Source organism: Nelusetta ayraudi, unplaced genomic scaffold, assembly GCF_046127955.1.
Source record: "Nelusetta ayraudi isolate G7.1 ecotype Tasmania unplaced genomic scaffold, CSIRO-AGI_Nayr_v1 ptg000011l, whole genome shotgun sequence".
NCBI lineage: Eukaryota > Metazoa > Chordata > Actinopteri > Tetraodontiformes > Monacanthidae > Nelusetta > Nelusetta ayraudi.
The window spans coordinates 4,133,248-4,158,155 of record NW_027466061.1 but is presented as its reverse complement, the minus strand read 5'-3'; the positions used below and the strand labels follow the sequence as shown (position 1 = coordinate 4,158,155).

At 44.4% G+C, this 24,908-nt stretch overlaps 2 protein-coding genes and 2 long non-coding RNA genes across 4 annotated transcripts in view; 2 read left to right on the top strand and 2 right to left on the bottom strand.

Moving 5' to 3' along the window:
* Positions 1-3,446: 3,446 nt before the first annotated feature.
* On the bottom strand, positions 3,447-4,486 carry LOC142884475 (uncharacterized). The gene is made up of 2 exons (XR_012926171.1): positions 3,831-4,486; positions 3,447-3,750 (listed from the first exon to the last, which is right to left on the bottom strand). It is a non-coding gene; the product is annotated as an uncharacterized LOC142884475 (long non-coding RNA).
* A 928-nt stretch (positions 4,487-5,414) lies between these two features.
* Positions 5,415-6,958, top strand: supt4h1 (SPT4 homolog, DSIF elongation factor subunit). The gene is made up of 5 exons (XM_076020131.1): positions 5,415-5,586; positions 5,886-5,992; positions 6,078-6,133; positions 6,480-6,533; positions 6,681-6,958. Exons 1-5 carry the CDS (start codon positions 5,518-5,520, stop codon positions 6,746-6,748), a joined length of 354 nt encoding a protein of 117 aa, XP_075876246.1. The 5' UTR covers positions 5,415-5,517; the 3' UTR covers positions 6,749-6,958.
* Positions 6,959-15,472: 8,514 nt separating this feature from the next.
* Positions 15,473-16,854, top strand: LOC142884489 (uncharacterized). Its single transcript, XR_012926173.1, has 2 exons — positions 15,473-15,812; positions 16,102-16,854. It is a non-coding gene; the product is annotated as an uncharacterized LOC142884489 (long non-coding RNA).
* A 122-nt stretch (positions 16,855-16,976) lies between these two features.
* Positions 16,977-24,908, bottom strand: part of tspoap1 (TSPO associated protein 1) — a gene marked incomplete at its 5' end in the record, with an annotated part of 56,900 nt that continues 48,968 nt past the window's right edge. The window contains 7 exons of the mRNA XM_076020145.1: positions 16,977-19,837; positions 20,275-20,394; positions 21,317-21,388; positions 21,485-21,651; positions 22,480-22,524; positions 22,981-23,049; positions 23,731-23,902. Coding sequence (XP_075876260.1) covers positions 19,571-19,837; positions 20,275-20,394; positions 21,317-21,388; positions 21,485-21,651; positions 22,480-22,524; positions 22,981-23,049; positions 23,731-23,902 — 912 coding nt within the window. The remainder of the gene's footprint in view (positions 19,838-20,274; positions 20,395-21,316; positions 21,389-21,484; positions 21,652-22,479; positions 22,525-22,980; positions 23,050-23,730; positions 23,903-24,908) is intronic.

Here is a 24,908-nt window from a genome sequence, read left to right as displayed (position 1 = left end):
CTTCTCCTCAGGAAAAATGGTCCAAAAAAGAGATTTGACTGACTCTGAAAATACAAAAATTGTAAAAAAAAGTCTTTCAGAGGGATGCAGCACACTTGAAATATCTAAGATATTGGGGCGTGATCACAGAACCATCAAACGTTTTGTAGCAAATGGTAAACAGGGTTGCAAGAAACGTGTTGAGAAGAAAAGATGCAAATTAACTGCAAAAAATTGAGAAGAATCAAACTTGAAGCCAGGAACCCATTATCCTGCAGTTCTGCAATATTTCACAACTGCAACCTACCTGGAGTGTCAAGAAGTACAAGGTATTTAGTTCTCAGGGACATGGCCAAGGTAAGAAAGGCTGAAACCCGACCACCTCTGAACAAGACACACAAGTTGAAACGTCAAGAATGGGCCAAGAAATATCTGAAGACAGATTCTTCATGTGGACTGATGAGATGAGAGTGACTCTTGATGGACCAGATGGATGGGCCCGTGGTTGGATCAGTAATGGCTACAGAGTTCCACTTCAACTCAGATGCCAGCAAGATGGGGGTGGGGTACTGGTATGGGAAGGTATTGTTAAAGATGAGCTAGTTGGACCTTTTTGGGTTGAAAATTGACTCAAAATCAACTCTCAGACCTACTGCCAATTTTTAGAAGACACTTCCTTCAAGCAGTGGTACTGAAAAAAGTCTGCATCTTTCAAGAAGACTTTGATTTTATGCAAGACAATGCTCCATCACATGCATCAAAGTATTCCACTGTGTGGCTGGCCAGTAAAGGCCTTAAGATGAAAAACTAATGACATGGCCCCCCTTTTCACCTGACTTAAACCCTATTGAGAACTTTTGGGCCCTTCTTAAGCAGGAAATTTACAGTAAAGGTAAACAGTACACCTCTCTGAACAGTGTTTCGGCGGCTGCACAAAAAGTTGATTCTGACCAGATCAAGAAACTGACTAACTCCGCGAATGGAAGGCTTGTGAATGTTATTGAAAAGAAGGGTGGCTATACTGGTGACTGGGTTTTTTTTAATTATTATTATTCGGGACTGAGCCTCAGCGAAGACCTGCTCTCATTATTATTATTTTTTTTTTTTTCATTTTATTTCTGAAATGTTTATTTGTTAATTTTGAGTTTTTTTTCTTATTATTCTCACTTTAACAGGTAAAAATAAACAAGTGAGATGGGAAAATCTTTGTTTTTTTAGTTGCCTAATAATTGTGCACACTAATAGTTACTGAATAATGGTGTACATAAAGATATTCTCATAAGAAAGCCAGAACTTCACTTTTACGACTTAAATGTTCAGGTTTGATGGTTTGTTCACATTTTGGATTGACCAAAAGCACTCTAGATGTACAATAGCAAAATTAATCCTCAAAAATACAACTTGCCTAATAATTGTGCACACGGTGTAAAACCTCTGTTTGTCCTCGTTGAGCTGTAGGAAGTTCGCTGCCATCCATGACTTAATATCTAAAATACATTTAAAAAAGGGTGTCAATAGGCCCTGTGTCATCAGGAGACAGCAATGTAAAGCTGTGTATCATCAGCATAAGAGTGGAAGGTGACGCCGTGTCTCCTGATGACATCCCCAAGTGAAAGCATGTAAAGATTAAAAAGTACCGGACCTAAAATTGACCCTTGGGGAACCCCACACTTAATTTTATGTTTTCCGGAGGAACACGCATCCAAACTTACGAAGAAATAGCGATCTGTGAGATAAGAACAAAACCAATTAAGAACAGCACCGGAGAGGCCCACCAGGTTTCTGAGTCTGTTTAATAAAATGTGGTGATCTACTGTATCAAAAGCAGCACTTAGATCCAGTAGCACCAGGACTGTGAGTTTATTTGAGTCCTCGTTACACACAATATCATTTAAAATCTTTACAAGGGTTGTCTCGGTGCTGTGGTTCATCCTAAAACCAGACTGACATTTCTCTAAGATGTTGTTTGTACTTAAAAAATAATTTAATTGGTTAAAAACTATTTTTCTAAAATCTTACTTAAAAATGGCAAGTTGGATACAGGTCTGTAATTGTCAAGAATAGTTTGGTCTAAATTGCTCTTCTTCAGAAGGGGCCTCACCACTGCCGTTTTAAAGGCAGCAGGGAAGACACCCGTCTGAAAAGAGAAATTTACAATGCATAAAATCTGTTCCTCAAAGAATCCATAAAATGTCTTTAAAAGTGATGTGGGAATTTGATCTAAAAGACAGGTTGCTGTGTTTACCTGGGAGAAAACTCGACCAAGTGTCCTCGCATCAACCAGGGCAAAACTCTCCAGTGTTTCCTCGGATAAAAATGACAGTCCAGATGTATTAAAAGATACATTCTGATGCGCTAAAAGACTGGACCTAATGCCATCCATTTTACTCCTGAAGTGGCATGTAAAGTTCTCGCAGAGAGCGTCAGACGGCATCTCTGGGGATTTTTTTTAAGATTATTATTAGTTAAAAGGTTGAAGGTGGAGAAAAGATACTTTGAATTATTTTTGTTTTCTTTGATAAGTTTTGAAAAATGGGAGATTCTTGCCTGTTTGATTGCATTATTGTGACATTTGAGTTGTTCACGAAGCACTTCGTAATGAATGGTGAGTTTGCTTTTTCTCCACCTTCTCTGCACTCCTGCATTGTCTTTTTTATTTTAAAATCTCTGGTTTACGTCTCCACGGGGATAAAAGCTGCTTCGGTTTAACTGTTTTTGTTAAAAGTGGAGCCACAGAGTCTATTGTGGATTTAAGTTTACTGTTAAAATGTTCAACAATAAAATCACAGGGTGCAGGTAAAATTTCAGCAGGAGTGCATTTTAAAAACTCAATAAAATTTGCAGCCACCTCAGAAGTAAGGCAGCGTTTCCTCACTGTTCTCACCGGGGCTTCCTGTTGGTTAAAACTGGCAATGTTAAAATACACACAATGATGGTCGGACACGGCCAGATCAACAACAGAGGACACACCAGTGGACAAGCCATAGGTTATGAATAGGCCCTGGGTGTGTCCCCTGTTGTGAGTAGGCCGCGTGACGTGCTGATTAAAATTCATGCAGTTTAAAAGGTGTAAAAAGTCTCTTGACAGTGGGTCAGAGTTGTTGTCAATGTGCATTCATTCATGTTGCCACGTAGCCCTTTTCTTTAGGTGAGCTGCTACACTAGTCATATACTTGTTGCTACTGAGGATATCTATCAAAAACAAAATAAGAAAGTGGTTTTCTAAAACTATATGTTTAAAAAAAAACAAAAAAACACTTCAACCTGAGAGGACAACAACCTAGCAGCTTCTAGTGGCCAGCCACTGCACTACTCCAAATCAGTGTATCATCATCAGTGTATGGTTCTCAGGGCACAGTGGAAATCAGGTCAGTCATTGAAAGGAATGAATTGTAATATCAATCAATCCAATCAATAAAAAATCCTTCATTTTTTTCTACATTCCAACAGTACAGTTACCTCAAGTATTGTTTTACATCATTATTATTAGTGTACATCATTAAGTCAGCATAAAAATCAAGCAAAGGAACAGCATTGACTTGCACTTTCTGAGCAGTAGCATTGTGTTACACGGTGGACGTTATGATGTTGAGACCTGACCTCTCTGTAGAAACGGGTGGCCAAATGGCCACGGTTAGGAGTTGGCCAAATCTCTGCACTCTTGAAAACCGTAGCAAAGTTGAAGTCACGTTGTTTCACTTGGTGGCATTCTTTGTGCTGTGGCTCTTGCTTATGATCCATTGGGCACATCATGTTCACAGAATGTTTTTCCTTCAAAGATAAAAGAAAAATTTGTTTTCAGACAAACACTGGGGTGAAGATAAAGATTCATTCCATCACCAAGCATTAACCTGTTCATGTTCAAGTATACCACTTCTTGAGGTGATAGGGTCTTTTTTCCATTAGTTTTCACTCATTTCACTTTCCTATTGATTTTAGTCAAACCTTTTGCAGCTTGAAAGTTTTCATCTCTGTCTTTGACCTTCCTGTGGTCACAGAGATTGAGCGGAAGAAAATGGGAAAGCTTGGTGGTTTTCACCACGGAGCATCTCTCTTGTCTGGAGGTACACGTTCTCCCTGTGCTCGGGTTCCCTCCCACAGACAGAAGACACGCACTTCAGGCCTCTTCACCTCCAGACATTTGAGATAGACTTCAGTAGACCTGCGACCCAGAGTGCAGGAGAAGCAGTGACAGAAAATGGATAAAGTTGTCCAAGTCAGCAACAGTGTTCATGTGTTTCACTCTTTTTTCAAAATAAGGTTACATTTACCAGAAGATGCGATACAAACAAACAAGATCAGGCTTGATTATAAAAAAAAAGCCAAAATCAAGCATGAAGATGAAGAACTCAAACCACTTTAATCCCAGATCAAATCTCACCATGACTTTGATCTAACCTTATCTTCCATAACTAATTCATAAACATATTAACCATTCAAATCTATTATGGTGCATACCAATGAAAACATACATTAAAATGATTTGTTATTTAGACATTAAGACATGCATACAGTTTTTGGGGCAATAGACGGATGTAAGAGAATGACAACTAAAACTATAACCTTTTATTTATTTATTTTTTAAACAATGTAATTAACTTTTTATTAACATTCACCAAGCAAGACACGCCTCAGCAAAATAAGTAAACTTCCAATCAATCAATCAATAAATAAGTCAACATTTAACAAAAAGTATGAAGCGCAAAAGAATAAATGTCAATGTATTTTTCACTTTGTGGGAACACACTGGGCCTGAACTTTAGATAGACACTCCCTATTGCTAAAGCAGCCTGCCAAAATTACCTTGAAGTTGCTTTTTGCATATTTTCCTTTTATTCATAGAAAATAAATCAATAATAATGATTATAAGCTTGAAATAAAACAAACATGTAACAATGAATGCTTGTTGTTATTTGACCCATACTGGTTCAACTACACCAAGACTACATGACAAATTATTATAATGCAACTGTAGTGATAAAATGTAAAAGAACATCGGATTAATTGTCCTGTGTTGCCTGTCCAGTTATGTATTCTTCAACTTCACCATCATCAGTTTCTTTTAAATTTCTTTGATTTCTTGTAATTTCGTGTTCCTCTATATTTTGATTTATTTGTAGTTATGATTCAATGTACTGATTTTATTATTTCAATGCTCTTGTAAAGTGTCTCAGTTTTCTGGAAAGCGCTATACAATTCAATATTATTATTATTATTATTATTATTATTATTATTATTATTATTATTATTATTATTATTATTATTATTATTATTATTATTGAACTGTATAACATTACTATTGTACTGTGTGATTAAAGGTAAAAGTGTAAATACACGGGATCTCAGGGGAACGTCCAAAACGCCATCGTATTCCGGTATATTTACAGCAGAATTTTGTGCAGGCGCATGATCGAGCTCCTCGCACGAAGGGTCCTTGTCAGGGATTGTGACGTAATTCCCCAGCGACGAGAACGTATCAAAGTAGTAATCCGTTGAAAATCTAGTTTTATCGGCATTTCTACCTCGAATTTTGACGCAATGGCTTTGGAGACGGTCCCCAAAGACCTTCGCCATCTGCGAGCTTGTCTTCTTTGTTCTCTAGTGAAGGTAAACAAGGCGTTTTAGACACAACTCTTGCGCTAGCGTCTCTGCTAACAATCGTTCGCTATCGAAACAGCGTTTGTGTCTCGCACTTCCACACAAGACACTAACAGTGACGTTTTGTTTTTTTTTGTTTTTTTTTAAGACCTTGATTTGGCTTTTGTTCTTGAAATTTTCTTGATAAAACATTGAATGGAGAACTGATTTCTGTCCGTACCATTTAAATCGCAATTGTTATTTGTCACATTCTGTTTGCCCAGTGTATTAAACTAAACTAAATTGACTCACGGTTATTTTTCCTTCAGACCATCGACCAGTTTGAATACGACGGCTGTGACAACTGCGAGTCTTACCTGCAGATGAAAGGAAACCGGGAGATGGTTTATGAATGCACAAGCTCGTCGTTTGATGGGTAAGCGCCGATCACTACAGTTGCATGCCGAACGCCGATTGAACCGAGCCCTCGCTGGATGTAAAGGCTGTGTTTTGGTCCACAGAGTGGTCGCCATGATGAGTCCCGAGGACAGCTGGGTAGCCAAGTGGCAAAGGATAGGTGAGGAAGTGAGCCTGGTTCAAAGGCTGACACCTGGCCAGGTGGTAGCAGTGATCCCAATAGATTTTGTAGTGATTAGATTTTTACCAACCCGTTGTCAACACCATTATATCATCATCATTATCATCATCAGTGATCCCAATAGATTTTGTAGTGATTAGATTTTTACCAACCCGTTGTCAACACCATTATATCATCATCATCATCATCATCATCATCATCATCATTATCTTCATCACCACCTTAACATCAGTATAGGCCCCTCCTGCTTCATCATGTGGTTGCTCATTAACTTGAAACTGACTGCTGCCAAAAAAATGAATGTGTTTTCATTTATTTACCACAGGTAACTTTAAGCCAGGTGTGTACGCTGTTTCAGTGACGGGCAGACTACCTCCAGGTATGCTGTACTGATCTGCACTGACCCAGGCCACGCACTCACCATTAGTTTTGTTTCCAAACCTGCTAAACATCAGATTGTTTTGGTCAATTTGATGCTGTGATTGTGGAATAATTTCACTAAATGAAATCTCATGCCTTTTTAAAGGTGTGGTGAGAGAGCTGAAGAGCAGAGGAGTGATCTACAAATCTCGAGACACGGCAGTGAAAACGTAAACCTGACAGGCCCTGGCGGGTTCCACCACAGCAGGGTCTGTAGCAACAGCACCAGTGGGAACTGCCATCAACTGAACTTGTCATTTGTTACCAGGCCTTGTCTTTTGTTTTAATGAGCAATATGAGCAGAGGAGGTGGACCTTGTGGATTTTTTTGTTTTTTGTATCCTTGTACATAATTATTGCAAATAAATGTTTGTTTTACAAGAAATGTTAGAACTCTTGATTTCTGTGTTTAATTGGATTCACATGCAGCTGCCTTTTCCCTGATTTTGGGGACTTACCCAGCTAGTTGTTTCTAAGTGTTTTTTACTCCATCAGTCTGGGGGCAGTCCTGGCTATTCTGCTAGATTCTGCTAGATTGGGAATGAGTCAATGGTCATAAGGATAGTTATAAAAGTTCCCCTCACCAAAACACAACATGTAATTGGCTGAGAAATCCCCTAGGTCCATGTTGATCGAGTACAGTGAGCAATGAACTCACTGCTGACCATGGTTGCTCATTTCCTGTGGTGTGAATAACCTCATGACTGACGTCAAACTGGCTCATCGCTTTCAATAGATTAGCAAAATTGCTGGAACGATTTAAGAGAAGCAAATAACAGGGGTCCTGGTTACGGGATTTTTATTTATTTATTTATTTATTTATTTTTGGATGTAGTAGCACATGGAGCCACTAGGTGGAACCAGAAATTCAACTGTGGCGTCAAACTGACATTTATGCCGATCTCAGGCCCAAGGCATAAGCGAAGTAAGCGACGTCTTAGGGCCCCAAGGCCACTAGGGGGCCCTAAGACGCCTGAGTGCAGCTGCTGATGTAGACCTAGTGATTCTTAATGCCTCTGTAGCTAAAGCTTCGCTGCACCAGTGCCTCCTGCCAAGAACAAAAAAAAAAAAAAAAGTGTAACGCCGGCTCTCGACATGCAGACTGCTACCCTTTGAGATTGAAAACCATATGGGGCACCCTGGACGTGATCCATGATGCATTCATTGAAATTATTTGTATTAAGTTTGCATTGGTATTACTTATGTTTCTGATTATTTTACCTTTGGAGATACAGCAACAGCATAATTTCAACGTGTAATACATACATGTGTAAAGACATGTCAGGCCGTCAATAGGATGTAAACAACACTGCCAGAGCTGCATTGAACTCATTGTAGGTGTGTGAATGATCAACAATCAATATTGGCTGAAATAGAGGGCCCTAAAATCAAATTTTGCTTAGGGCCGGCCCTGCTCAGGCTCAAGCGTTCATTCACACAGCCGTTGCTGGTTTCATGCTGTATAAACACCTCTGCTTTGTTTTTGCACTGCTTTCCTGTGAGGATCGTTGGCTTCACTTTCACGGCAAGAAAACTTTAGTTTGTCTCCAGAGTGTCTTGGCATGTCCTCACTGTAACCTGATGGGCTGAGGTCAACAGGGAATACTCTCAACATCTCTGTCAGCTTGCAGTTTGTTTGCTTTTTTGCACCTGCAAATGGACTGCGGAACTGATTTGAATGGCTCCTAAGGCAGCAAACACATGAAAAAGGCTGACAGTAGCTTTCATTTCATGTATTGTCTGGTCACTGTTTAGTTATAGCCTGAATTATTTTGTTTTGTTTTTTATAAACCCTAATGTAGGCGTCTACGTTGGTTGAAGTAATGATGGTGGATGATGTTGACTATTTCCAATGAGGTTGAAGTCAACACTCAGGTGAGGAAAATGCTGAAGCGGCAGAAAAACAGTAACTATCGAGTGTTTTTTCCTCTGTGGGGATTAGTAGCAAAGCACCTTAAACCTTGTTTGACGCAACAGAGGCTCGATATGTGGTGATGTGGACAGAACAGCTGTAAATAATATTGGTAACTTACAGCACTGTAGCTGCACAAATCCAGATTTGAAAGTCAAATAAACCTTTTTATTTCTTTTTTTTCTTTTTTTAAATTTTGAAAAAAAAATGTTGGCGTTGCATGACCTAGTATTCAATTTAGACATCATTTTCTTTGAATACCGTTTTATACTTATGATCAAACTAATTATGAAACTGCACTTTCTGACTTCTTCACTTGGTGCCATGACTTTATAGGCCTGTCATCAGACCTGCTGCACTGTTGGTTTTAGAAACAAAAAAAGCGAAGTGAAAACCTGATATAAAAACATATTCAAAACAATTTGATTGTATGTGTTTCTTTTTCTTTTTATCAATAGCGGAACAGAAAAGTTTTTGTCAGAGACGGTTGGTAAGCAAATTAGACTAACCACAATTCTGCACAAGTCTGTTCGCCCCCGTGTGGCTTTGTCGCACACTGCATGTCTTACAGGAGCTGAGAAGGGTCAAACAGCATCACAAACCCTGACCTTCTCCCTCAAGAAACAAACATCCTTTCAATCGTGCTGGTTAGTTTCCTCCCTTTGCTTTTTTTTTTTTGGGTGTGTTGCTTTTTCTCCCTACGTTCCCAGTGTGGGTGAAGACGTTTCATGAGAGCTGCGAACTAAGAACGAAACCGAGAGAGAAGAGAGAGAGCGAGAGAGAGAGAGCGAGCGACGGCCTCGGAGCTGCGAGACCTCTGCAACCACAGGCGTTGCCAGGAAGCCCTGGAGCTCCGCCCGTGCACATCAGCCTCTGCAGCGACAGCCGCAGTGGCAGCAGCGGAGGCCTGAGAGTGCTCTCAGACACACACACACACACACACACACACACACACACACACACACACACGGTCTGTGTCTGTCTGTCGTGGCCTCATTGGTGCTCACTGCTGTGGCTTTTGTCCTTATTTGGTTGTGCAAGGGGCTTTAAGGGAGAGTATGAGATCAGAAAGTTAGGTGTTGACTCAAAGAGTCAGGGCGGTGGTTCTGCTGCTTCGGGGAGCTCGTCTGGAAAAGAAAAAAGGGAATTAGGTAATGGAGCCGGCTTTAGCTCTGGTCAGGAGGGATGAAACGGTGATAAGGGAAGTAAGAGGATGCATTTCCCATGCAGAGGCTGGGCAGGAGCAGCAAAAGGCCAAATACACACACTATATGTGCGTGTGTGTTGACAACGTGTTTCATAAGCTTGACAAAACTTCCTCTCTTGACAGACTAGAAAAGTGCTACAGAACTGATATTTTTAAGGATTTTGTTTCTTTTTGCAGAAGATGAGCTCAGACCTACACACAGGCAGCTTGAACCACCTCCTGCGCCACACAGTTATTTCAAAATGTGAAACTTTGGTTGTGGGAAAACAGGAAAAGGTCTTTGGTTCTGAAAACAACCTCTTTGGGCCTTGAAGGGCCATTTTATCGGCGGTTGGAGCTAAAACATTTTACTTTGGGCAACTTTACAACTGATTTACACATATAGATATAAGGAGTCATAGATGAAAGTGCCATACTCATATCGATGATAATGCGTTTGTTGCAAGTGAACCGCTCTATGATATAATTACAATTTTGTTCTTGGTTCCTGCTGTTCAGTGTTGTTTGAATTTGCACCGCAGCTCAAAGTTCCAGGAGAGGCCAACCAATTGAGAAGGCAGATGACAGTAGAAGGTATAATAATTAGATCAATTCCAGCATCGACAATTGTGTTTGGTTTCTTGCAAGCACGGTTTGTACACTGTAGCTGGTTAAGTTGGGATCCAATATTTCTATGCGTCTTTTATAGCAGCAAACACAATAAATTAGGACACATAATGTAATCAGAAGTGATGGCTGGTGTGTTTAGAGAGAAACAGACAGGACTTCATTGTAAAACCAGAACTATTGGGACTTCATGGCCAACTTTGTGCTGAGACATGCAGGAAGGACAACTCTCAATGACAATGTGCATTCAATGGCTGCAGGCAGGAACTGGACAACCTGAGCTTGATAAAGTAAAATATCATCTGATCTCAGGGCCACTTCAGCTCCATGGAGGATTTGGGTTAGAAGTTCCAGTAAAGATTTAAAATAGAAAGTGGTGGCCAGTGTTATTGGTGTGATTTTTATTTTATTTTTATTATTATTTTTTTCATTTCTGTGTCGGTTTCAACCCAAACCTCCACTTTGGGGATCTGATTGTCAGATTTGTGCATCAATTGAGAGAAGTTGTGGAAAGTGAAATCAAAATTGTACATTGTGCAGGAACTCAAGAAACACATGAGATCAAGATAGTTTGTAGCAAATACTGAACCACATGCAAAGAGGGGAGCAAGTCCACGGAGAGAGTTCACTCAAATCTGCCCTAGAGTGATTAAATGCTTCAGAATCACATGCATACACTCACCTGCCACTTTATTAGGTACACCTTGTGACTATCAGGTACCTAATAAAGTGGCAGGTGAGTTTGTCTCCTGTACTGATGTGCACTGCTTCAAGGTTGGACTGATATGCATCCAGAGATGCTGTTCTGCAGACCTTGGTTGTATTGTTGTCTCTCTACGGTCTCCAACCAGTCTGTCCATTATGACCTCTGACATCAACTGGGCATTTGCCTTCACACAACTGCTGCTGGCTGGATATTACTTTCTCTTTTCGGGACCATTCTCTGTCAACCCTGAGAGTTGTTGCACGTGAGAAAGTCAGACCTCAGACCCTTCTGGCACCAACAACCATGATCGCTGAGCTCAAAGTCACTTGAATCCTCGTTCTTCCTAATTCTGCTGTTTCAACTCCAGCAAGTGATCTTCGCTTTGATGCATTGAGTTGTCGCCATGTGATTGGCTGATGAGCTGTTTGTCTTAACCCTTTATAGTCCCCTTGGTCAAACACATTTTAAAAAGCAAGTGCCAACAAAGGGGAGGTGAGAAGATCGTTTTTCATGATTGACTTTGACAAATTTTACAGATTTAGGCTGAAATCAGTTAAACAAACAATTTCAATTTCAATTTTAAACAATCTCCATACACAGACAGCCCTCACCCAGTATGAGAGGCCTGTGTATGGAGCCCAGTAAAGCTTTGTTTTAAGGGTGTAAGTAAAAAAAAAAAAGATGACAGATAATCTTAAAAGCTTCTCTTCCTTTGAACTTGAAGACTTTAGTCATGAGCAACTTCACTTCTCATTAGTCAAACAGTGTAAAAACCACTTCAGCAAGTCACTGTATAGAACCAAGAAACAAACAGACTTAAAACTCCTCACGTAAACAGCAGCAAGAAAACAACCCACCTAATATTTATCGTTGTATTATTGTGTGTTATAACATGCTTCTAGCAATGACCAGGCATGGTTCCTCGCCCTATGCAGGGTTAAACAATTGACCACGCATGCCAAATAAAGTGGCCGGCGGTGAGTGTATGATTCATGGTGTAATCTCAACAGTCACGACCAGACGACCACGACCTCACGACCAGCGTCACGAGGCCACCAGCCCCGGTGGAGGAGTGAGGAGCAGGTCCGGTGCAGCCGAGGGGCCAGCGGCTCTGGGTGGGAACCTGAGCCGCTGGGCTCGGCAGCGTCGGCGCTCGGGCCTCGACCCAGGAGGAGCAGGGGGAGGGGAAATGGCTGCCGGCCGTGATAAGGTCTATCACCAGCGGCAGCGCAACCCCAGGAACAGCCCCACAACCCTGTTTCACAACACACGTGGAGGCCGTGGGATCACTTCCCCAGCAGTCAGAGGAGGTGGTCAGGCTGCCCCAGGTGGGGCAGCGCAGCCACTGCCCGCAGGGACCCATCGGTGGGGGCAGGGCGAGGGCCCTCTCAGGGGTTACTTCCTCCTGTCCGGACCTACTGAGACACACACAGCGCGAGATCCTTGTCTCAGTGCGCTGGGGACACGTGTTGACCTGCCACATGAATGAAGCGTCCGTCTCTAACTGTGACACCTTTTCTGTGCAGTTTTGTGTCGTGTATCTCCGCCGAGGCTGCACTGGGGGTTCACTCCCCACTGACTGGGAGGTGCGGATGGTGAACTTGTTGACATCGTTTGCTGTTTCTCACGGCCGCCAAACCTACTTAGTCCCGACAGGAACACGTGTCAAGGGAGTCACAAACTATGAAAATGCTTTCAAACAAGATGTGTCTTAAAACAACAGCAAAACAAAAAGAATTGGCCTAGAAATGGCCTCTTTTGTGATGGCACAAAGGGCATTGGTACCTCACCTTAGATTGGACCATACTGCCAGCCAGGTGTTTGCTCCCCACTCACAGGTGCAAACTGGCTGCAAACAAAGGATTAAGTGTGCTACTTCCTGGAGATCAACAGAATTAATTGATTAACTGATTAATTTGCCGATTAATCGCGTGCGACAGCTCCACTGGAATCTGCAGTGTCAAATGAAGACGATGAAATGGGTCACATGAGACCTCGGACCCAATGTAAGAAAATAAGTCGAAGAAACACTCACTGTTTTTAAATTGATTGTGTCCATTTGTCAGGTTTAACTTAAAGCGCTGGTGCTTTCGCGGCTCTGAGGAAGGGTTTCCCCTCCTACGCACACACAGTTTCATTTAATCAGGAACTTGAGCAAATGGAGCCGACGTTACAGACAACTTGACATTTGTGACACGGAAATCGTATATACAAGAACCCCACATTATTCACCCGCAGACCTCCTGGGTTCAGCTGAACAATGGCATTGAAGCACAGTCTGAACATATAAAGCCCACATAGAAAAAAAAAAAAAACTAAAAATTTTGTCCGAAAATAGCGCTTTCTTAAAGTGCAGTCATCTTAATGGTGTGAACCCCCGACCAGAGTCATAATAGTGACATAACATTTTCCTGACTCATAGTATTCATGCAAGATTTTTGATGCAGGAACTCCGAGTGACTTGTTTTTCTTTTCATTGTTGACTAATTAGTGAACAGTTCAATGAGGAATCTTCATTTGGAAGAACTGCAAACAGATTGATGATGTATTTTGACAAACGACCCATACTGGGTGATTCTGTTTGCACTTCACCAACACTGAATATGAAACCCTCCCTCACATGAGCTATTGATGTTATCACAACTTTGATGAGTTCCATAAATTTAACCCAATTCAATCTTTTCCTGCCTGCTGCGTTCTCGTCCTCCTGAGCAGGAAGTGACACCCGCACACAGGCAGTCGTCTGCATACTGCACACTGCACCCAACCAGCCAACACTGTGGTTGTGGAACGAAAGTCACACGCTCGTGTTTCAATGGTGTCATCAGTGTGTCCACAGTCTCCAGTGGGCTCTGTGCAGTGTTGCGAAAAAAAAAAAATAGTGAGCCGTTCACACTTGAGGAATCGAGACCTTTCACTTTTTAAGAAAATGGCGACCGATGCAGCGCAGCAGCTCACAAAGTGGAACGCTTCCTTTCCATGGAAAGGAAGCGTTCCACTTCGACTTTGGTCTGTTTGTTCTCCTCCCACATTTCAATACAAGTGAATGATCACAGTTGCAAGATGGTCGCTCTCCAGGCACTCCGCCTTCCTCCCACCGTCCAAAGATACACCTGAGGACAACTGGGAATTGTAAAATGGACGTACAGGAGCGAGTGAAAGTGAGAGTGAAAGTGGTTGTTTGTCTTTCTACATGGCCCAGTGACAAACAGTGCACTTGTCCAGTGTCCAGGGTGCAGCTGAGAGAGCTGCTGGTCCCTAGCAGTTCACTTCAGTTCAGTTCAATTTATTTCATGTCCCAAAGGGCAAATTGAGTTACAGCTCATAGGACCCCCACAAAGTAAGACATAAAAAACCTACAATGACACAGTCACACGTCATCAATGTATATGATATAGATAGCGATATAAATATAAATAGCATGATCTATATGAAAGCAATACAATAAACACAAAGAGCACTCTTCAATAAAAGACTAAAACTCTTAATTAAAACTGTTAAAAGTATAGTGCTCCATAAAGTGCATTAGGTCAAATAGAGTGCAGCTTCACACAGTACACTGGCCAATACAGTCAGCGATAAAGTAGAGATTGCGCATCTCGTAACTACTTTGGGGCATTCAGTGCTCGAATGGAAGCAGGCACAAAGGAGAATGTGTATCTATGAAATCATATATCAGAGCCCAGCACTCCCCAGGTAGCTCCCAGCACTCCCCAGGTAGCTCCTCGCAGCCCCCCAGGTAGCTCCTCGCAGCCCCCCAGTATCTCATAGCACACCCCAGGTAGCTCCTCGCAGCCCCCCAGTATCTCATAGCACACCCCAGGTAGCTCCTCGCAGCCCCCCAGTATCTCATAGCACACCCCAGGTAGTTCCCAGCAGCCCCCCAGGTAGCTCCCAGCAGCCACCAGTAGCTCCCTCCCAGCATCACCCTGTAGCCCGCCAGCAGCCCCCTGAAGCTTCCCAGTAGCTCCCACCAGCCAACCAACAAGAGCTTGAGTGCTGGAGAAGCTGATAGAAAGTGGATCACTGCTCCTGACCAATGAAAGGCAAGCTGACCAAATGGGTGTGGAGTCAGTAAAAGTGAGCGTCCTGAGAGTTACACCTCAACAGTTTTTAGTTTTCTGATTTCAAATGATATCATGTCTGTTTAAAAACAACCATTTTGCCGCTCTTCATGTGTATTTAACATATAAGAAGCATGTTAAACTTCCTCTGTTTGAAAGTTGCCTGACACGTGCTAGCAAGATTTCTCGGTGTGTGACGAGGATGCAAGCCTCGCAAAAAGTTTCGGCTAAAAAAAAAAGGGTTTCACACTGTGCAAAGATAACTCTGAAGGCTCCAGTTTTTCGTTTCTTTTTTTTTTCTTTTTTCTTGTGCCACTCACATGGTGGCTTGGTTACCAAACGTCCAGCTTTAAAGATCACCAGGCAGACCAGACTGCGGTGCGGAGGAAAATAAAATTCTGATGTTAAATTTGATGGGTCGCGATTCAGATCTTTTCTTTTCGAACTGTGACGTGTTCAGTATTTCTGTGTGCAGTTTGTCACAGTGGGATGTGCAATCTCTATCTTCAGCAGAAGGCGGCGTGTCGAAGCGGAAGAGGAGGCAGTAGAGGAGGAGGAGGAGGAGGAGGAGCGCCCTCGACTGTTAAACGTCTTCCTGTGGTTGCGTCACGTGGCCAAGGAGGTTAAAAGGCGACGGCTCCTTCTTCTCGGTCGTCATCTTCCCTGCGGGCAGGCAGAAGACACCTGCGGGCCGCCGACCAACCGTCGCTCCCCGAGACAAAGAGAAAGGAGACGGCGGCGGAGGTAACGTCTGAAGGCAGGCCGCCATTGATTTAATGCTGTATTGTGAGAAGAATTTTATCTTTCTTTTTTTGCGAAAATTTGGCCCATTTTACTTGACTGAGTTGCATTTCTTTTCATTTAAATGTTCTTTTTTAAACTTTTTATTTTTTTTTAAAAACAAATTGTGTATTAAAACCAAGAATGTTTTGCTTTAAGTGTATATCGTTTCTTTTAATTCAAATTGTTTCTTTTGTTTTTAATCAAGTGATGCGCCCTGTGTGTTTTTTGCCATTGGGCCTCGTTGCTTCAGTTCAGACAAAGTGCCGCTGGGCTGGAACTCGGCAGTAACTGGGGCCGGTCAGAAAAGCTTACTCATGGCCGCCAAAATGGCTTCCTCGAGATAGCGCTTCCTCCGGCCGGCGCGTCGCTTCTGAAAAACTGAAGTGACGCACCCAGCGAGGCCAGGCCAGGCTCTGCCACTTGTTCACCTCCCTTTTTCAGACGCCGGCCTCTTAAGAAAACTGACAAGTGACTGTCGGACACCTGCCAGATGCAAAATGTTTGGAGAAAAATCAGGAAGTGAGCATTTTTCTAGGCCCGACGGGCGTCGAGGCCCGTTCCAAGCATGCGCTCTGTACGCACCGAGCAGAACGTCAGTCTGAGGTAAACGTGTGCGTCTTGGTGGCGGTATGTGTGCGTGCGCGTGCACGTGTGTGTGTGTGTGTAGGTGCGGCGACGGAGAGAAGACGGACGTGGAAGAGGAGTCGTGGATGTACAGTGCAGTCATCCATAAAGTAGAAAGCACTACTAAACTCCTCACCACAGTGTAGTGTTTCCTACTTTATGGATGAGTGTACTGTTGGCTTCAGGGAGTGGAAGGAGGCCCCGACATGCCGCCTGCGCAGGAAGTCAAGACCAAAAAAAAAGAGGAAGTCGCTCTGTCTCGCAAGGCCACGCATCACCCAGTGTGTTGCCCCAGTCAGTTCACATGGGCGGTGGGCGGCGCCGAGCGGAGCTCCTTCCTCCATTTTAGAACTCTGACTTCAATGCTTTTTTTTTTTTTTTTTTTTAAAAGAAAACGATGTTGTGTGTTCTTTAAAAAAAAAATGCAATAAAGTTCAACAAAAAGACTCGTGTTGCGTTCAGTTCCTCGGAAAAGAGCACGGACGCAGACAGACTCGGTGGTTTCTGTGAAAATATACATCCTTTATTCCTGTAAAAAGAGCCATGTTGAAAGAAGCCGTCACATGTCCTCTGTGCACTACACCTTCACTTCCTTCTCCTCGTCAACGACGCCTGGAACGCATGCAAAAGAAACCAAAACCAAAACCAAAGGAAACAATGAAACCTTTTTTAAAAAAAAAAAAAAAAAAATGAAATTAACAAAAGGTATTTACAGGTGAGCTTCCAAAAGGGTAATAAAAACATAAATATATTCATATATATAAAAATGTACATCATCTTCCACTGGTTTCAAACAATAACTGCAGGTTAGAAGAGACACACACAAAAAGAAATGCTGCTGTATGCTGTATGAAAAATATACCACAAGCTCCAACACGGACGCACGCAGACGTCTCCTACTGCTTCCTTTTACACTGCAGCCACAATCTACAACTGAGACAAAGGAGTCAGATCAGCCTAGAAAATAAAAGCCAAAAAAACAAAAATGTGCCAGTCACATAAATAAGGCAGAAGATGGGTATGACATTGGTACGCATGCAGTCGAGAAACATCCTGTAAACAACGTATTAAGACTAAAACAAGGTCTTCCTGTAAGGCTAAACATGATTGGCTGAGCTAAACTACCTACACGGGTCCTAGTCAGTCAACAGCGGAGCCGCACACTACTCACTACGCAGCGGGTAGAGCGTCGACTTGTGCAATAAAGGCCTTCAAAGTACGACATCGGTCCTAAAATGTCCACACCCTGCGGGCGGCGGAAGAATTCGTGCCTCTGCCCACGTGCGGAAATAAATATCCACCAAACTAGCGTCTCTGTGGCTCCGCCCACCATTCCCCTCTTGGCATCGTCACGCTCCCTTTTCGCTTAGCGCCCACTGCCAAGAAAAAAAAACGTAAAAGAAAAAAAGAAAATGCAAAACAACATTCCTGACACTAATGACAAAATAGAACGACAGCGCCTGTGGAAAAGAACTCAGGTGACGGTGACGGAGAGAACCAAAGAGCACCAAAGAGTTTGGCATCGCATCAACTTTGCTCAGAGTCAGCGGGCGGCCGAGCATCGCGAGGAAATGACCTGAGAAGTTGCCTCTCTCTGACACACACACACACGCACACGCACACGCACACGCACACGCACACATACACACACACACGCACAGTCTTGGTTCATCTGCTTATTTTGCGCTAATGCTATTGCTAAAGTAGCCCACGGTTGAGGCTCTGGCCGTGAAAACCAGGGCAGCAACAAAGTGTCGCAGGGTGGGAGCTCAACAATGCGGACGTGGGAAGCCGGAGCCTGGTGGGTGGGATTTCTGAGCTGGAGGGGGCAAAATGGCATCGGTAAAATGGTCACAAGCTTAAAGGATGAGCTTGTGCGCTAAGTTGAAGAGCCTATTTGCAGGAGAAATGCTACTAATTAACACTCTCACCACACTCTGCACACACTTCCTGCTCGCTCGCTGGTTTTGAGAGGTGGTTCGAGTGCTGCTGGGTTTTACCGCTGAGCCTCGGGTGTGAACAACCGAGAACTAAAGGAAACTTGTCATCTCTCCTCGGATTAGCCAACTGTGAGTGCAACTGTGAGCGATTCCCCCCAGGCTGTGTTCCTGGTCACTCAGAATTCACAGTTGTCTATTCTTTCATTTATTTATTTATATTTCAGTGATTTAAATATTTTTGTGGTTGGAACCTATAAAAATGCTCGAAGCACTAAAAAAAACAAAAAAAAAAACAAACAAAAAAAAATCCATCTGAGTGACTCAGTAACTCATGCTTCATCCTCAAACACAGAAAATGTGCCGTGTGCAAAGGTCAGACCAGCTGTGATCATCCACAGCTCCCACTTTCATTCAGTTTAGGTCTCACCAGAGCACTGGACACACACTCAAACACACACAGACGCACACACACCTTCACACCTTCACACTCTCTGTTCTATCTACCTTGACAAAGTCTTCACACCTCGCCTCCTGCGGCCCCCGGTGGAGCCAATAATAAATAACATTGACGTGGACATAAATACTGAAAGGAACCACCAGTGAGAGACGTGCGACGTCCTTCAGACCAGCCTGCTCCGGGTGAGTAGTGCATTCTAGACAGTCGCAGAGGAAGAGAAAGAAAGACCCCCTCGCTGAATAAAGTGGCACCAGTGTTTGAACGCTAACAGTTACTTCGCCTGCCGATTAATCTAGATTAATCTAAAGAAAGACAGCTGTTTAACAGTGAGCCTCGTGTCTCCTAACGACTTGAGGATTTGCAAAAGCGTTGTCGGTTAGCACTTGAGCCGTTTTTCACACTTGGGCATGCGGGACTGGCGCATGCTCCTGCGGCGACGTCAGCTGCGTGTGGGTGAAGCGGTTCTAGTGGGATCCAGCGGCGCGCTAAGGCAAAGTGTAACACTTCCTAAAGCATCGGCTATTAGATGGGACAGCCACTAACCGTGCAGACTAGCAACAGAGGAGGAGGGGAAAGTGCTCGTGACAGGTTGCGGGAGAGGGCTTGCTTGTGTGTGTGTGTGTGTGTGTGTGTGTGTGTGTGTGTGTGTGTGTGTGTGTGTGTGTGTGTGTGTGTGTGGGGGTGTCTTCCCGCCCCTCTCAGTCCTTCTTGCTGGAGCCCAGCTTCCTGAAGAGCTTCTTGCCTTTGGAGAAGAAGCCCTTCTTCTTCTTGCCTTGCGCAGGGGAGTCGGCCGTCGCCGGGGAAGAGCCCGCTGCAGGAGGAGCCGCTTCCACTTGCTCTGAATTAGGCTTGGCCAATTTGGGCTGAGGGTCCGTCCGCTCCGATTGGTCTGCTTGTGGGCGGGGGGTCTGATCCGGCGACGAAGGCCCGGGATCTTGGAGCTCCTTGGAAGACGTCCACTTCCCCTTCAAGAGGAAATACACTTTCAGAAAAAGTCGAGCCATCTGAAGGTGTCACACCCAGGGCCTACTTTTACTGCGGAGCTCAACACCAAAGGGCTCGGACACACACACACACACACGGAGGTGAACAATTCACACTTTCTTCCACTGTGCTCAGTGTGTCTTTTAAGGGAGTGAGTGGAGCTAAACCTACGGTGGAGGGACCAGGATGTAAACGGGAAGCTAACAGGAAAACACAAGTGTCGTTCGCCGCTGCACTTACGATCACGTCTCAAAGTGCACAGTTCGTTTGTGCTTCTGCGGGGAAAAAAAAGGCCATGCAGGAAACAGAAGGGGGCAAAATAAAGGCGACAACACACGATTAAAGAGCGCAGAAATGACGGCGGTGCAGAAACTGAGCTTGTTTTGCGAGCGACCGGAGAGTTTGCGTCTCCTCCTACCTGGGATTCTTTCCTGGGCTCGGGTGCAGGTGCAGCGGGTGGACGCTCCGCCGGAGGGTCGTCCGGTAAGGCCTGCAGGAAGTTGGAGGGAACTAAGCCTCTGTGTCCGTTCAAGTCTCCCTGCAGGGAAAAGGCATCAGTAAGACTTGGGATTTAGTTCTCACTACTCACTCACTCACACGCCCGCAATTGAATTATTGAATTGTCTTCGCTCCTGCCAGCCCGACTTTGCCTGGTTTCTTAGCAACAATGCATCAGCTTAGGATTGCTTAGGATTTCAAAGTGTGGACGTCCGACTTTGGTCTTTAAATCAGGCTTTAAAATTTAGATCAACTCAGTAAGTGTTGCTTTCATTTTTTAGGTTTTTGCAATTTTGTTTTCATGTCTTTTCACTACTATGTGATTACTTTTTCATTTTTTTTTTTTTTTTTTTTACTTATTTACTTAAGTAAACTAAAAATGAATCATTATTAATTATTATTGAGACTGTAAATGGGATCATGAACTATGTTTTTGTCTATTCGTCCATCCATCCATCCATTAGGGTTGCCACCCGTCCCGTTTTTCCCAGAATTGTTCTCTTTTTTCACCACCTGTCCCTGGAAAAATAAAATCTCTTCCGGGACACAATTTGTCCCGTTTTTTAGGGAAAATGACAAAACCTCATTTGATTTCCGTCTGTGGTCTACTCCCGTAAAATACGCGATTGTCTCATATTTGGCAACTAAAAAACCTGTCCCGTAATGAACTGAGACGGGACGCACTTCACTTTGTCCCGTATATTTCGGGGACGCCTCTCCGCCTCTGCCTCCACACCCACCCCCCCCCGTCGACAGACCTGAGAGACACCCCCCCCGGATGTCCCGGATTTGAAACTCTAGGAGGTGGCAACCCTACCATCCATCCATCCATCCATCCATCCATCCATCCATCCATCCGGGCAGTTTGCAGCAGCTTCAGAGCGCTTCGTTGATCCACTGATTGACCTTCATCCATTTCTGTATTCACATGTTTTTCTTTGTGTTTCACCACTAACACTTACATAGAAGAAGCCATCCTCGTCCATGTCACCAAACACATGTATGATGTCGCCCGCGCTGAAAGTCAGCTCCGCCTGGGATGAAGAACAGCAGACGGACGATGAGCATCGTCCCGGCTGCTCCACGCAGACAAAATGAGACGTGGACGAACGGAAATGCGCGTATCCCACCTCGACGTCAGTGTTGGGCGAGCTCTCCCGGGGATCGTAGTCAAAGATGGCGACCATCCTGCGAGCTCCGGGTTGCAGGTTCTCAGCAGCTGCCGTGGCTCTAGCGGCAGCAGCAGGAGGAGGAGGAGGAGCAGCAGCAGCAGCAGCAGGAGCCTGGCTAGGGTCTGCTGTTAAAAACAGAGACGGGTGAAATCCTGTGGATAAAGATGAGCACCACACACTCTCGATACTCCAGTTAGCCCCATCAGCATGCAGTTGATCCTGCCGGCACGGCCGACCCCCCTCAGCACCATGCAAAGCCGAGGAGAAGTCGCGGCCAGACGTCAACACTTTGGCAAAATCAAAGTGGGAACAAAGTGAGATTAGTGGCGGCAGTTTGGAGCCTCCGGAGCTGCGCTGGCGGCTTCAGTGAGTGGCAGTTAGTGCATAAATGATGATGATGATGATGATGATGATATCCAAACTGTGGAATTAAAGAGGGGTGGAGAAGTGGAGGAAGAGGCAGGCTTGACATTTAGCGAGTGAAAACAAAAACAAAACACGAGACACACCAAACATTTCTGCTTCTTTCTTCAGAGGGATCATTTCATCAATTTAATTTATAACCCTTTGTGATGTCACAAAGGACACTGGTGGTGAGCTAAAATCGAGCATTTTTGCAAAACATTTGAAACAAAGGGCTAAACGTGCTGTTCCAGAGGCTGTCCAATAGCAGGTGATTGAAATTTGAATAATCTGGGACCTTTTTTTTCACAGCACGTCAAATGTTATTCACCAAATTTCAATATTTGTCGGTGCCCCCCTGAAAAATTTAGCAGTGGACCCTCGCTAGGTGAACGCATCCTTGTTGTTTAGATGTGTTTTAAAAACAAAGAGAGCGAGAGAGCGAGAGAGAGCGAGAGAGTCACAGGATGTCACATGCTGGACCTCAGCAGATGCCGAGAGGTTTGGTCACATCATGCAGAGGCGGGCGGCAAGCAGGCCTGAGCACCAACCTTTGGAGGAGTCGACGCTCTCCTCCCACTGCGTGGCAGACTCCACTGGCGGGGAGGGAGGGTGGTGGGGAGTGGGGGGGGGGGGTGGGGGAGGGCGAGAGAGCACAGAGTCACAGGACGACAGGAGGCGGAGCAGAGGCAGCGTAGAGTCACTAGTGGAGGGCCCAGACGGCTCGGATGGTTTGTTCAGTTTAGGGTTGAAGGTGTAATGAGATGAAGCGGCAGACGATTAGCAAGAAAGATCAGTTATTAATGGGCAGCAGTGAGTTAAAGTGTCGCCACACCACAGTGAGCGGCGGGTTACTTGTAGAAAGAGACAGAGAGAAGAAACAGGCCGACGTGCGAAGTGAATGGCAGTTCAGTTTGAGTGGAGCGGCGGCCCGGGGGCTCGCTGACGTCCCCCGGCCGCCAGAGGAGCTCAGTGAAGGTGAAGCAGCAAGAGGGTGAAGAGAGAAGGAGCAGGGTCAGAGGGGGAGAGCCGCGTTCCGCAGCGAGACACACCTTTCTTGGAGCGTCTCGGTTTCGGCGGTGGAACAGGGCGACGGGGAAGCTGTGCGTGTGTGCGAGAGCCTTGATGGAATTTCAGAAAAGACAAAAACCCAAAAAAAAGGAACGAAACAAACGAGAAAAACAAACAAACAAAGAAACCAAGAGGACAAACAGAAAGTGCAACGTTTGAGAGAAGCAGAACTTGGGTGGGGGTGTGGGGGGGTTTGGGGGGGAGGGGGGTTGACAAGGTACACAATGAACAGAAGCCGGTGAGGAGCAACTCGTAAAATGGCGCCCGGTGAGCGGTGACGCGCAGCAGTGAGAAGCAAGTGGAAGTGAAAAGGTTAAAAAAAAAACATCTGCAAATAGCGCTGAGGCGGCGGCTGCTGCTGCTGCTGCTGCTGCTGGAGGTGGAGGTGGAGGTGGAGGTGGAGGGGGCGCAGGAAACAGAAGCAGAGTGTCAGCGTGATGCTGGCGGGTGGCTGCGTTACGGCTCACCGCAAAAAAAAAAACACACGCTTTGACTCGGATCTCTTCGCACCTGCGCCACAACACCGTCAGCCAGCGAGCAGCAGCAGCAGCAGCAGCGGCAGCAGCTTGTCGCTCGGCCTTCAACTCTCTAGACTGGGCGCCGCCACCATTTTCACTTGCCACTTGAACATGAATAAGCGGTGATCACATGACCGTCAAACCATCGCCGTTTAAACAGACGCTCCGATTTTAAACAACCGCCGTCCGCCCCGACCGCCGGTCTGAACCTACCGATCTTCTCCATGCTGGCCGCCGCCGTGGACAGGAAGCCCTGCAGCAGCAGCTGCTGCCGCGTCTCCTCGTCGTCCACCTGGATCTCAGACACCATGTTGCAGGGGACGTAGCCCAGGCGCCCGCCGCACTCCCCCCGGTAGAACCCGTCCGGGTCTTTGTCCCCGTGGACCTGGCGGAGGAGAGCAGAGGGGTCACGAGAATAAGGTTGACGGAGAGCTTGCAGGAATATGAATGGAATAGAATGGAATGGAATGGAATGGAATGACTTTATTGATCCCACATTGGGGAAATCTGCAGAATTACAGAAGCACAAAGTGCAAAGAGAAAGACAGAATAAATGAATAAAACACTTTCTATGAGGGTTTACTGTATAATGCTTTATAGGTGCAGTATAAAACATGTCACATGACACTTTCTTTTAAGATCACAAATGTCAATTTCAGTTTGAATTTATTTAGGATGGCTCTTTGAGACGCAGCGTCTCATTTTCAAGGAGGTCCCACACACTGATAACACAAAGACGTACATTACAAAGACACACAAAACACACTGCTGTCCAACTTCCACACCCCAGCACACCATCATCACATCACAGGCTCTCAAAATAATACCTTTACAGTCCATATGTGTACACGTGCCAATCATATATGCCCACATAGCAATACAAATATGCAGCGCAATTAAACATCAGGAGCAACTGAAGGCACCTGCGGTTTTAAGAGAATAAAATAAATGAATAAAGCAAGAAATGATATCAAAAATGGGAACAGCCTGCTTTTAATTCATACAAATTAAAACTTTTTTTGTTTTTGTTTTTTTATAAATGGTAGTTATAATACTGTATGTCATCCTGAACTTCACTGTCACTTTACCGTGGGGGTATCAAACATTATGAATGATGAGCTTATAACACATTACAGCCACTACTTCATATATAATAATAATCATTTATGGCATGCTTTATGATGCATTATAAAGGCACTCATTATGCATCATACAATAGACCTTCATAGAGTTTTACCAAAAATATATATGAATTAAAAAGATATAAAATAAAATATAATATTTACAAAGTAAGAAAGGAAAATATATGGAATCTATAGGAATCTATATGGACCGTTGGATTATTTACTAATTATTAACATAACATTGGATACAAATAAGTGTTTTATTGC